Genomic DNA, 14,816 nt, shown 5'->3' with positions numbered 1-14,816 from the left:
GTCACCGCCTATAATAAAGTTATGGCTAAGTGTGCTAAATTAATTAACGTAATTTTGAAAGTTCATATTATGTCGTTGTGGAGAATACATTGCAGATATTGTGGTCGGTACGTTATTGAGGTGCATTAATATGGCACAAGACTGTAAATTTGGTTGACAGAAGTTAGGAAGGTTTTGGTATACCAGGGAGGCTTTGATATAAATTGCAGCACCTCCATGCGCAGTATTATATGGGTGGTTGATTTTTAGAAAATTATACCCAGTTATGTGAACATGGGAATATTTAGTGAATTGCGTTTCTGACATTAGAGCAATATCCATACGTTTTTTCTGTAGTACTACCTATAATTCATTTTGGTGATTTTTGAAGCCATTATTATTAAATTGGAGAATCAGAAGTAGGTTTTTTGTAGGAGAAGACATATTTTTAATCTAGAAGTTTTAAAATTACTTTGGTTAGTAGGGTGGTTAAAGGATTAATTAATTTTTTAAACTCATCAATGAAGGTTGACATTATTTTGTTTATGTCTGGAGTAGATGAAGGTACCGTATGATTGGAATGAGAATTGGAAGTAGCTTTCGCGTAGGTAGGCGTCGATTCTTAAGAGTGCGTTTTGGAGGCTTTCACTGTGTGGGCATCTTGTACATAAGTATTTTTAAAGCTAAAATTATTAGATAAGTGATTACTTGATTTTTGATTTTTTTTTTTTTTCTTTGTAGGTCCTTATAGATGGAACATCCTTTGTAATTTGATGGGTGATCGCCAGAGCAGAAAGCGCTTTTAGGTGAGATATCACGGGTGTTCGGACAGTCTGCTGATAAATGATGACCATCGCAGCAAACACAGCGAGCTGGATAGCCACAGTACAATTTGGTGTATCCATATACTTGACAGTTAGTGCATTGTCTAATAGTTTTAGCCTTAATAGGTTCCTCCACTTTAATTTTTGTATGGATAAGGGACGTGAGTTGGAAGATGTCTTTGAATTGGCTGATTGGTTCAAGGTCCACAAAGAACAGAGATAGTGGATTTTTATTTACTTTGTGTTGGACGGCCTGAGATCTGCCTGACTTCAAAAAGACGTTGTTTGAGCTTGGATTTGATTAACTCCGGTGGAGTAGTTGAGTGAAGATTGCGAATGACAACTCGAAATGGTTTGTCTTCTTTGAGCTGGTAGGTATGAAATTCAGATTTTTCTTCTCTTAAGAAACGGACCAAAGTTCTATATGAATCTGAATTGGTTGTCATAATTTTGGGGTGGTCTGCTAGAGCTTTGCACTGGAAATTGTCAATAGGTACCAATAATCTCATTGAGTTTTGTGCACAGATCAGTAAACGTAATGTGTAGAAGTCTTAAAAATATTGGTGGGGGTAGAGCAAGCTTAGGTTCAACGTTTAGAGCTTTTTCACATGAGACACTTTGTGGCCGACTACTAGTATCTGAAAAGAATTGCGCGGCTAAAAATACATTAATATAAATAGACACATTCACACAAGATACAGATAACGAATACGTGTCCGGCCACTGAATTGAAGTTTCTCTACCTCTCTAGTGTCCAGATACTATGTCTGTGTACGGACAACTTGTGATACATGCAATTCAATTAGTACGTTCAAACGGATCACGCGTTATGTAATTATTATATAATTGAAAATAAGATTTACTCAACATGCGAAAAAAGTTAAAACATTTTGACTTGTATTTAAGAAGATCGTGAAACAGTATATTAAAATTACTCTTTTCTAATTTTGCACCAACAATAGGATGCACTCAATGGAGTCTTTTACGTTTATTTTTTTTATGTTTTCTTTTAATTAAATAGTAATGACCAATGAATATTTAAAAAAAATATTTGTGTTGAATTGAATCAGATACACGTGTACGACTAGTTCCTCGTGTGAAATAATTCTTTATTACAGGACACTTTTTGTGTCTTTAATCTTGATTCTAGTGGATAGCCGCAAAATGTCTCGTCTGAAAGCGCTCTTAATGATGCCACAGGTTTTTTAATATTAGTATTAGTTGTATCAATCGTTGGGAGCATAGTCTCATGATCGTTGTATGATAATACTTCGTAACGATTTGCAGAAAAAAAAAACTTTTTATTTATTTATTTATTTATTTGTTGAAATAATATACAGGTTAGGACTCAATTACATGAATTAATTTTAAAATAGCGTTTGAGAAAATTATTAAATAAATACAGAATAAAATAAAATTTAGTACAGCAAAAAATTATAAAATAAAATACAATTAATATTAAATAAACATATTAAGTTACATGTAGGTACTGTTAGTCCAGCTGAAACATGATTTTTATAAGAATAGAAGGAAGTAGAAAAAAACGGATCAATATTATAATTATTTATAGAGTTCATAATTCTCAAGAATGGTGTGTTAGTTGCATAATTTGTAATTTGAGATTTTAAATAGAATAGGTTAGTTGATCGGGTGTGAGCTGGGGAAATATAGAATGATAGACGAGATAAGAGGTTAGGACAATCAATATAACCATTTAATAACTTAAAAATAAAATATAAATCAAGTTTGATTCTACGTTATTCAAGGGATTCCAGGTTCAGATAAGTAATTAAAGGATGGTAAGATGTATGAGGAGTTCTGGATATATTCAACTTGAAAGCTAAAAACTGTCAGAACTTGTTTTGAACTTTTTCTAGAATATTTATTAATCCAATATTATATGGTGATCAGATAATTGAACAATATTCAAAAATTGAGCGTACCAATGAATAATAAATTGAAATAAAAGCATTTTTATTATTGAAATCGACACAACTTCCGGATATGAAACCAAGCAGTTTTAAGGCTTTATTATCATATATATAACGGATATGAGCATTAAATATTAATTTAGGTTCAAAAAGTACGCCAAGATCCTTTATAACGTTAATTATTGTGGGTAGAGGTGTACCATTGATATGATAGTTGAAAAAATGATTGGAACGAGAACGGGAGAAAGTCATTACTTGACATTTTTGAATATTAAGTGTAATACAATGTTTATTGCACCAATTAAAAAGCATATTTAAATCAGATTGTAATAAAGCAGTATCATCAAGACAATTAACGACACGGTAAATTTTAATATCATCAGCAAACATAAGCTTAGAACTATTTAGAAACGTAATTTCATTAATATATATTAGAAATAGAATTGGGGCTAGATGAGAACCTCGAGGAACACCCGAAGTAACTAATATTGGTTTTGACTGGATTTCTTTATAAACAACAATTTGAGTACGCTGTGAAATGTAAGACTCAATCCATCGAAGAAGAGGATCACATACGCCAATATATTTTAATTTATATAAAAAAATAATGTGATTAACTTTATCGAAAGCTTTAGCGAAATCAGTATAAATAACGTCCATACGTAAACCAGCTGAAAAAGCATCAATTATGGAATGTTGAAGGGTAAGTAAATTAGTAGTAGTTGATTTAGACGGTCTAAAACCATGTTGATCGTCAACAATAATTCTGTTAAGTTCAGGAATTATCATATCCGACACAATAGATTCGAATATTTTTGGTGCAATTGAAAGTAAAGAGATAGGCCTGTAATTAGAAATATTTGATAAGTCATTTGATGTCTTAGGAATAGGACGGATAATACTTGTTTTCCATCTATCAGGAAAAATACCACTAGATAAAGATAAATTAAAAATATAAAGTAGAGGACATATTTACATTGTTGATAAAACTGTCTAGTAATTAAATCAGGTCCAGGACCACACTTTGAACTAAGGTTATTTAAAGCATTAAGAACTTCGATTAAGGTGATTTAACATAAAAATAAAGGTGCCAGCAATGAGTTATTCGGAGAAACTGCAATGTATGTATCAAATGTATCAATATATTTTGAGTTATCATAATGTTTATAAACAGTAGCAAAATGTTGAGCAAAAGCTCAACAATAGAATTTGGAGAGTTAAATTTAGAATTATTTAAAAACATACAGTCGGGTAGAAATGTTTTTTTGCGTTTTTCATTAATAAATTTCTAAAATTTGGATGATTGATGTTTAAAATTTTTCTGGATATTTTTTAAATAATTTTGGTAATTTAATTTAGAGAGAGCTTTACACTGAGCACGTAAATTTGAGAATTTATTATAATCGTTAATGGCACCAGAGTTTTTAAAGATTTTATGAGCTATTCTCTTTTTAAATATTAAATTTTTTAGTTCAAAACTAAAATATATAGGATATTTTTGACGAGTTATTATTTTTTTTGGAACAAATATATCAATAATTTCATAAATAAAAGAATAAAATAAATTTGTAACTTAATTTATATTAAGATTTAAAAATATTTCAACCCAATTTGTTGAACATAAGCATTTAATGATATCAGAGTAATTACACAAATAAAAATCATAAGTAAATAAATTATAATCAATAGGCTTTTTACTTTTCTTCACCGGTGTTCGCAGAGTGTTTTGTTCGGGAGAGCTAGAATGATTTCGTTTACCGTCCTCTGATGGTTTGACTTCGTTCCAATTATTCGAATCATCGTCCATATTTTCGATAACGTCTACAAGATCATTAGTTATTTTTAAATGAGTAGATAGTGAATTATTATTATTTTTATTTTTCTGTTTCGGTGATATATTAGGAGGCCGCGACATATTATTTTGAGGGTAAAGGTTGTCATGCATGTTGCAACGATAGCACGACGAATATTTTGTTGTATAAACGGCAATTAGTTGGTTATAAACGCACAAAAATTTTTTTACATTTTGAAAAAAACGCGTGTTGAGCACACTTGCACTTTTTTAAGTTACATATGTATTATTATATTACATATGTTATTATAAGCTTGGTGATTTTGAATTTTTACGTAGTAAACTTGTCGCATTCGAACACGAAATAATAACGGGATCACAAAAATTAAGAGGAGCGTACGCTAACGTGTGTAACGGGCAAGGTGCAAATCGCGACTGTGATATTTATTGTGACTGAGATATTTATTTTTGATAAATTGTATTATTATATAAAACCAAGCTATGTATATTTTAGACTCTACAGTGTGTATCTAGTAATCATATATGAATATATTAAGTATTTCATCAACTTGGTTTCGAATACTTCAATAGTTATAATCTTGAATTAATTGCAAATTTAATAAAAATTGTTACATTATAACTATACATTTATATTATAAAACTCGAAGGCTTTTAAATTTTTAAAATATATTTCGAATTTATTTCACAACATAATTTAAATGCTATTATATATATTTAGAGTTAGAAAATTAGGGTTTCACGTTACATATAGGCGAGTTTGGTAAAAGGCAATATAATAAAATACCTTGGATGACAAAGTCGTCTTGTAGATGAATTTACGTCTCGAAAGTTATTACATTAGTAAGACATGTTTATTATTATTCAGAAATTACTTGTTTATTTTATTAAAGGAGTAACAGAAATAGTATAAATTAAATAAAAAATGGGAATAATTGGATACCTCATAACTGAATACTTTTTTCTACGTTTTCTAAGTTTTCCGACAGTCGACAAATCACATTAAAAACAACCTATCAACTGAAAAATAAAATTGACATACCTTAAAATAAATAGCATTATATAAATTAAATAACGTCGTTATAGGTTTTTGTATTCGAAATACATTTGATTTGACTGTAAATTATTATACACTGAAAAATTGCACTCAAAACCCCCAGATTTTTTTGGTGAGTATTTTAAATAAATTGCTTACGTATCAATATTTTTGATATAACTAGTACTCAAACTCCGTAGTAATTTTAATTACTGATTATATATTATATATATTTATATAATATATATTATATAATTTGTTCGGTTTTTCATTCCTTTGAAACGTTCACACTAATATCGTAAATATTGTTTAAGCTTTATACAAAGGCTTATCTTTAGCATGATGATAAAATAACCAAAAGAAAAAAACAACCGATCACATAACAAAACGAATGGTACTGAATAATAATACATGTCAATTTCCAGGTACAACGGAAAACCTGACAACACTGAAAGGATAAAAGACATAACGAGTTATAAGATCCTTACTAAAGTTTGATGGAGAACGGCGGGTTCTTTTAATAAACGTCGCTGTTTTTGGCCCATAATAATGAATAAATTCGCTTATTCAACAGTTTCAAGATACCTGTAATATTTGTTGTTAGCTTTAACTTAAAACATGTATATAATATTATTTGTGTAACACTGAAGTAGGTACATGAACACTTCCAAACATTTAGAACACAGTTATAATATACATCACTAAAATATTATAGTGCCTTAAGATTTTAAATGGGCACCGAAGGTTTATCGACTTAAAGTGAAGAAAAATAACTTTACTAATATTAATGTCACTAACAAATCGGTCATGGATATAGAATTTTATTTATGTTGGAAAACCCATGCTTGAAGTTAGTTTAAATTCTCGTATTTCATAATATTTCATAACGTCGTTCGAGTGAACGTACAAAAAATAAGAACGAAAAAATCATCGAAATTAACGAATAATACGTACTATTCCAGCCCACCACTGAACATCTTTTCAATCACTATAGTCCTATAGGACTCGGGCGACGTCCTCCGCAGTGCCCTGTAACGGCAGTTTTATCCACCGTACCGTGATGCAGCGCGATTTTAAGTCGCGTCCAGCAGGAAATGTCCATGTAATCGCAGCCGTAGGCACCCCGAACCGAAGGATATGAAATTCACGTCGTAAAGCCACTAACAGTAGACAGCAATAATAACAACAACCCTTAGCGGTCGTTCGGCATTAATATTTATTGACGAGCAGTGAAATTTCAGTCGGCCCGGATACCCAATGGCGGTACTAGTAATTTTTACGTCTGGGGAAAATGTTAAAATTACGTTTTATCATAGACCAAGAATAAAATACCCTTCCTTACATTTTTTTTCTTATAATTAGCATATAATCATACTCGTAGAGTTTTAAACACATTATCAGTAACAAAGTTAAAAATATCAAACCAGATATATTATTATTTACTACGAAAATTACATCCCCTACAATTTTACGTCCAGGGAGATATCCCGTCTTCCTCCCCTTAGTTCTGCCCCTGCGAATATCTACTAACGAGTAGCCGTTCGATGTACGTTGTCTATGCACGAAGCTTTGTTCGTAAATCGGCTCGGACACAACAATTCAATACATATGACTAAGGTTGGGATTCTGATGTGAATGCATCTTTTTTTTCTAATGTCCCATCACGTAGGTCTGTAAGCAGAAAATGTGTTTCAAGTGATACTGATCAATCTAATGTAGTTTTTATTTTGCATTTTTTTTTTTTTTTTTGCCTTTTATGACAAATTTATATACATTTTTAAGACATATTTTCTATGGTTTCTATGATATTTTTCTAGTTTTTAGAGAATTTTTCAGTATTTATTCTTAGCCTTAGGTATTTGATCACGCATTTCGGCGTTTTTTCGCTCAAAACTTGCATGTTTAGAATGTAATATACTAAATTAATAAACTAATATTTAATTAATAAACGAATATATCGGCTCATGTACATATTTTATCAAATATAGAACAAAATTGAAATAGTCGAAAGAAATTTTTATATTTACAAGAGTCCAACGACAATCAAATCTTAACCCTTTGCCGACCAACGGGACTTTTGAGTCCGCTGTGTATTTTATCCATTTAAACATAGGTAAAATAAATTAAGTACTATCTGACCATAGTGACTTATAAGTCACTCCATTTTTAATCAATAATGTTCCCGAAAATTTTCTGTGAAATCAATAGATGGCGTAAAATATATCATATAATAAAATAAATATAGTTTAGCCCATAAAATAAATATCGATATTTATATAAATAGCCACAGCGCGAACCAGTATAGATAAGCAATGGGTTTTATTATTATTCTTTTCGTTATAATCCCGAGAAACAGAACGTACCATTGAATATCATTATTATTGTGTATAAATATGTGTTTATTGACAATAATCACAACGGACTTTGAAGTCCCTATGGTCTGTTGCGACATTTTTATAGTTTTGACGAATATTCTTAGTCAAGCACTCGCGCGCCAAGTATATTGTTTATACGCATGCTATTTTTTTCGCTCTTGAGTGTTGTTTGTTCATTTATTAATTATTATTTACTCGTTAATTTTTTTAATTTATTTAATTGGTGAAATGAATAAATTTACAAAATTAAACGATCGTGAGATCGAAGATATAAATCAAAAAAATGGTGGCATAGATTGTTTTGGGGTGTTATTGATATTATATTTGTCAATTCATTTGTTATTAATAACAAGCTTAGTGAATCAAAATTAACTGTTCTTCAGTTTCGAAGAGCAGTTGCCCAAGGACTAATAACACAAGGTAAATGTGGCCTAAAAAGAACAACGGATATATCTCCAGGGACTTCAATAGGTAGACCATGTCTACAACCAAGAAGGGGCAAACAGTTGTTTTCAACAACTTCAGATGTGAGGTTATGGAACTTAGGGGCCCACTGGTTACAATTTAGTAAAACGAGAGGTAGATGTGAAGTGTGCAGCAAAAATAATATAGAATCTAAACCATATACTAAATGTTCTACTTGTAATATTTTTTTATGTTTAAATGAAAAGAAACCATGTTTTAATGAATATCATTCAAAATAATGTGTTCATTTTTAATATTATAATTATGATATTATTTTTTTTATTTTTTTTGTACATTACTATTATGTTTATACGTTTTTAATAAAAGTCTTATTATATGATAAATTATGAATTGAACATTTATAATATTAAACATAGTAACCACTCAATGTTCTTAATATTAGTCTGCTATATAAAAAAATTGACCATTTAGTTTTTGATACTATAACTATTTTCTTTAAGTTTATATTGTTGTTAATTTGAAACATGAATTATATACATATTTAAATGGTCATTATATTTTTAATTAATTAATTAATTAAATTTTAACTAATTATTACTTATTTATCATAGGGAATAAGAAAATAGTAGTGTCGTAACGGACCATAGGGACTTTTAAGTATAGTCCTTAAATGACCAATGGGACTTATTTGTCCCACTCCTTAAAAAAATATTAAAAAACCTCCAATTTCAAATTTCTTAATTTCTAAATTCATCAAAAAAATAATAATTTATAAAGGTGCAAAAAAAAAATCAAATTTCTATCACCATTTAATGTTGGTCTACAAAGGGTTAATAAAGTTCAATAAATGTAAATCATAAGTATCTATTTTATTATTATTATGTTAAATAAATATAATTGAATATGTTTGGTAATACAATTTTTATAATATTGTTTTTAAGCTATAATAAATACATTTTTTAACGTATTTCTTTATTTTTTTATCGGAATACATACAATCCGTAAATTTATTTTTACAATGGGCATGTTTGCTTTAATAGTATAATGACACGAATAAATTGATTAAAGGAATTACCCAGTAGTAACACTTTGACTAACATATTTCTATTGTGCATTTTTTATAATTTTTAAAGAATTTTTTTCATTTATTTTTAGAGCATATTTTCTCAACTTTATACATGACATTTAACATTATGTGAGCTTAATCGCGAATGTGCACTAAGAGCGACTGATTAATAAATTTCCAAGGATCGCATTAAGAATACGGTAAATTCTTGTGAGGGATCGATTTTCAAAGTAGGTGTATGCATTTAACATGCTATATTATTACAATAGTTTCAATGACCGAAATTAAATTTGATTTTTTTAGTTAAAAAATAAGTTTATATGTAAATATAAATGATTAATTTCGATGTACGTGTGAAAGAATACACAAATCCTAATCGAATAAAACCATTAATTTAATTCCCTTATTGTTTCCACTGTTTTATTATTAAGTATATTATAATGATCTAATAACACTTTATCTAATGTATTTCTTTCTAGACTTTCTAGGCCTAATGTAATTAACATGTGTATCGTTTATATAGTATTTTTTATCTTTAGTTATTATTATTTTTTAATTTCTACATAACGGGATCATTTTATTATTTTTCTTGTCACTATAAAAATTGTAAACCTGGATAAGTATTCTTATTGTACGATAAGAGATATCACCGAAGTGTAGAAAAAAGCTATAATTGTTTCAACCAATTGTCAGTTCTACTCTGTGTATGTTTTCATTCTCTAGCAATAAATGATTTCATTTGATCAAACGTTTTACATTGATGTTCAAGGAGAACGATTTATCGGTTTTACAATTTCTAATTGTCCAGCAGACCAGCATCTCGTGATCACGATACACGTGTTTATTTTACGACCGCGGACATAAGTGCAAAAAAATCGTCCGTGGTCTTATTACTGTAATTTATCACGTCGAGAGAATGCCCCGACGACGACGATCAGCCCCGGGGTTTGTGGGGTGGTTGTCCTCATCTCGGCAGCGGCGGCCGTGGCGACACGCCGACACGTTTGCCAAAAATGAGAAAAAAAAATAAAACAAAACGTCGGTGACCATTAACCGTACAATAACGGTACGGTACGAGTGAGACGGTAATGAGCGGGACGAGACGAGTGTGTCGCACGGTTGGCTGCACTGGTGGGTCGGCGGACGGTGGTGCGTTTCGGCAGGGTTGTGCGACGGCGGTGAGGGGCGGCAAAGGAGCGATGAAAAGTGACGTGCGACCGGCGCGAACTCTGGTGCGACGACCGAGGAACCCCATCGATCGGGGGGCTGAACCGCCACCGCTACGGCAAGGTCGTGGGTGGACGGGTGGACGAGTGGACGGGCGGCGGCGGCGGTAGCGGTGTTGGCGGCGGGACAGCGCGTCCGCGCGGCGTTGGCGGCACCCACAAGCGCTTGGGCCAGGCCGCAGTCACACCAGTGCGCGCGTTGGCATCACCGCCCGTACCCCGTCGACGACGCGACAGCCGTGCGCGCTCACACGACCACCGGCCCGGCCGCCCGCCAAACATGTCATACGGCAGCGACGGGCGCAGACGGACCGACAGTCTGTGCTGCAGAGGTCTGACGTGAAAAGAGCCGACACGCGTTCACACCGGCACGACGACCACGGAGGCGGCGGCGGTGGACGGGCGGCGGCGGAGGAGGCGGTGGCAGCGGCGCGGCAGCAGCGGCAACGGCAACGGCAGCGACAGCGGCTCCGGCACACGCACACCTGTACAGGTAATGGACGCCTGTCCGTCCGTCCGTCTTCCCTACGCGCCGCCACCACCTAATGTAACTACGTCGTCGGGTTCCCGTAGGGCCACGCGTGTCACTGAGTCGCCCCTGCCCCCTGTCCCCGTGGGCCGCGTGACGATTTCGTTTTAATTTTTGTTTTTGTTTTTTACGCATACGGTGGTCGCGCGGACGACCGGTGAAAACCCATACGTTGCGTCGTGTTGCGTAACGCGTATAGTACCAGCCGGGTTAGGAGCGCGTGACTCCGCGTGAGACCCGGTGAGCCGCGAGCGCACGTATGCCTACACGCCGGACGAACCCTCCGGATAACGATTCGTAATCCGATAAGTGTATCGTAAACCCTCGTTGGACGCGACCGGTCGACTTATGAAAATACGCGGGTCGCCTACCCCTCGCGTCGTAGCTTTGCCCGCGGTTTAAGTCGTGAATGCGGATAAGGGAAGAAGCGCGTGTACGTAATTACGTGTCGCAGAAGTGCGATCAAGAAATTTCCATTCCCATCAACGATAAATCGTTTCAATTCGAGTTCCAAGCGTTAAACGTTTATTATTTTTTATTTTCGTCCTCCGAATGAACGGTGTTTTAATCGTAAAGGATTTGCAGTGTATTGGACAGGTACAGAAAACTTTCCGTGGCGTAATGTACGTAAAACTCTTTTAATGTTTACTACGACTTTTCGTTTTCGAAAACATCGTACAGGGCTCATCGCCGACCGTGTACACCGCGGACAAAAACAACGCGTTAACATTCGTTCCTCTATAAATGTTTGTCATTACTAACACTAGGTCGGTATTGAAATAGTATCACTTTTGTACATCATGCACGTACGGGTTGTGAATTTTTTTAAATTCAAAACAAAACTAAATAAACAATACCAATTCCGTTCGATCGGTCCGAAGACGAGCGATAAACGTATGCGATGCATCGTTGTCGTCATATTCCGTCCACAGTCACCGTGGTCTGTGGCTATTATACATCGTTTTGCTTCGTATTTAACATGTATATGGTGTACACCTGCATCGTGGAAATTTTTTATTTTTTCATTCATTGTCCGCCAACCGTTTTACGTCACGATGAAGCTGAATTACTGATTAGATCTGGTGACCTGAAGAAGTGGCCGAATGAAATAGAAACTGCCAGTTCAAATAATCAGATTTACCCACCCGCCCCTTACAATTCACCATACATTCAAATACCAGAACATTTTTTTCAACATCTTTAATAAAGATATTACATCATATTTAATTATTAAATATAGGTACTGTTTTATATAGAAAATACTTTTCAAGTAAATATTTAAAAAAAATTAATTAAAATTTTTAATGATTATTTTTATATTTTTTTAACATTCCGATGCAGTTCAATTTAATACCTTATTATATCGTATTATAATACCTGGAGTACATGTTTGGCGCCACTGACCTGAAGCTTTTCCCCACTCGCCCGCGCTGGTTGACGCCGTCACCGCTACGTTCGCGAATCGCTCAACGGTTCCTATTGAAATAGTAATTATACGCAAGCATATCATTACGTGTACAATACGCTATAGTTGAAACGCGACGTAATCAACGAAAGTGTCGAATAGCATTTTTTTTCTCTCCTTCTTTCCCTCCTTCTATGCATCATTCTCCTTGAGAACTATCCTCCTCCCCTTGCTGATATAAAGTAACCTTTTCGTATTCTGCGTTCTGTTCGCTCGTTCCCCGAGTCTCTGAGATTTTTTTACAGAAAACCCATTTTTCGTATGTACTTCACATGTTATTATACCGCGCAAGAGTCCCATCTACGTGGTTAATGTCAAATATATACATATAGTGTTTTAATTTTCTGTTGCTCATATTTTACTGCGGCACATAAATCGATTTTATTCTTTTTTTTTCAATATAATTTATTTAAAATTATGCGAAGTAATGTTTTCAATGGAACCATCCGGTCGATTATGATCTCGTGTAATTTTTAAATGAATTATCGAAAATACTGCGCGCCTCCAAAACCCTAAAACCGAATTATCCGTTGTTTTTAGATCGTGTTAATCGCGATACATTTTAGTGTTATTCAATGTCAATCGATACAAAAGTTCTTTCGTTAATTTGCATGATAATAGATTTTATTGATAATAATCATCCTAATTGTTGGTTGTATGCCATTCCGTAAATACGCACTTCAAAGTTCAAGTCCTTATACGATATTAGGTAAGTGCTGATCTGATGAGGATTGATCACGTAATTTTATTTTTGAAATATCCAAAGTCCTCTATAATTAAGTAAGCTTTAAGTTCAAAAAATACTCGATGTAGTACTAATTTGCTGAGAAAACAAGAAAAGCACATAAAGAACGAGTCTTAAAAATTAAAATATTTAATTACATAACATCTCAAATATTCTTAACACATGTCAGTCGTCGCTTATACAATGCAACGTGATTTACAAATGAGTTTTGTATAATCGACCATATAGAATATTCATTTCTCACGAATACGTGTATGCATCTAGATAAAAGGAAGAAAGAAAACATTGACCACATGCTTTTCGGAAAATTGTTTGCATCGGTTAAGCTACTCGTCCAGTCCGTACTTACCACACTTATATATATATATATATATATTATTTATACTTTTATATGTGTCCGCAGGTAGTGCACGTTATGAATATAGATACCGATATAATACTTGATTTGATATTATACTTTTTTTTCTGATTGCGTAACATAGAAAATGTTTTATCAAAATGATCGTCAAATGGTAATCAAACTCGTTAGCCACCTTTGATGTTGTTTCATAAAAGATATTTTAATTACTATACCGAACGGCGTTATCTGCAAATAACATAATTCAATGGAAATTTAAAAATATTATTGTTTTATTTCTAATCCAAATTCAATAGCATATAACTTATTAAGCTTACAGTATAAAGTTATATAATATATATATATATTGTAATTGTATGTAGTACAAGTTCATATAGTATACAGAGTGTCCCGCAAGGATTAACAACTTTATATAGCACTTTATTAATCCTCACGGGAATAATGTAGAAACAACAGAAATTATAATTCTTATATGTGGATATTTTGTCAGTTTACAGAATATAATTTAAGTATTCTTCTTGAATAAATAAAAACCAAAATCTAACTTGAATGTTTCTACTGACTAATAACTAAGGAGCGTATGTTTATGCTCCAAAAAATTTCAAAATATGCATGCAATTATGCTCTAAAAAGTATAAAAATATGCTTAAAATTTATTAAAAATATGCATCAAAAAAATTTCCAACTTATTTTGTTTATTAAAAATTTAAAATATATATGTATAAAATAATTATTCTTAAAATTAAAACTTTAAAAAGAACTGTTGGTAAATTGTTTGTTAATCTGAAAATAATAAAGATGGGTAGATATTAGAATCCAAGTACTAACTAAGCATTAAATAATTTTAAAATATACCTAGTAATTGGGAATTGCACTGGATAATCAATGTTTTTTTTTTAAATTATCAAAAGTAAATTTTCTTCTGTTATCCGATAGCAACATTTTGAGTTTTGAAAAACTGCGTTCTACATCGGTAGATGAGACAGGAGCATATTTGAAATTTGGTTTTTATAGATTTTCCTATATTTCCTGGGAGTTGAAAAATT

At 32.7% G+C, this 14,816-nt stretch overlaps 2 protein-coding genes across 2 annotated transcripts in view; one reads left to right on the top strand and one right to left on the bottom strand.

Moving 5' to 3' along the window:
* Nucleotides 1–365: 365 nt before the first annotated feature.
* LOC112686501 lies at nucleotides 366–13,023 on the bottom strand. Its single transcript, XM_025558785.1, has 3 exons — nucleotides 12,580–13,023; nucleotides 4,433–4,555; nucleotides 366–1,279 (listed from the first exon to the last, which is right to left on the bottom strand). Exons 1-3 carry the CDS (start codon nucleotides 12,710–12,712, stop codon nucleotides 1,224–1,226), a joined length of 312 nt encoding a protein of 103 aa, XP_025414570.1. The 5' UTR covers nucleotides 12,713–13,023; the 3' UTR covers nucleotides 366–1,223.
* The window catches only part of LOC112686500 (sialin-like), a 36,365-nt gene continuing 32,361 nt past the window's right edge, over nucleotides 10,813–14,816 (top strand). The window contains exon 1 of the mRNA XM_025558784.1: nucleotides 10,813–11,166. The gene's annotated coding sequence lies outside the window, so the exon portion shown is untranslated. The remainder of the gene's footprint in view (nucleotides 11,167–14,816) is intronic.

The sequence above is a fragment of the Sipha flava genome, unplaced genomic scaffold (genome assembly GCF_003268045.1).
Source record: "Sipha flava isolate LNK unplaced genomic scaffold, YSA_version1 311_pilon_pilon, whole genome shotgun sequence".
Lineage (NCBI taxonomy): Eukaryota > Metazoa > Arthropoda > Insecta > Hemiptera > Aphididae > Sipha > Sipha flava.
This window is presented reverse-complemented; position numbering and strand designations above follow the sequence as displayed.

What these genes read in the sequence shown, in the direction of transcription:
- LOC112686501 (XM_025558785.1), bottom strand. Translation starts at nt 12,712, where the DNA reads ATGATATGCTTGCGTATAATTACTATTTCAATAGGAACCGTTGAGCGA. An exon ending in GCGCCAAACATGTACTCCAG is followed by an intron (nt 4,556 to 12,579) that starts GTATTATAATAC and finishes ATGATCTTGTAG; the next exon opens with ACGTTATCGAAAATATGGAC. An exon ending in GCGAACACCGGTGAAGAAAA is followed by an intron (nt 1,280 to 4,432) that starts GTAAAAAGCCTA and finishes GACAATTTCCAG; the next exon opens with TGCAAAGCTCTAGCAGACCA.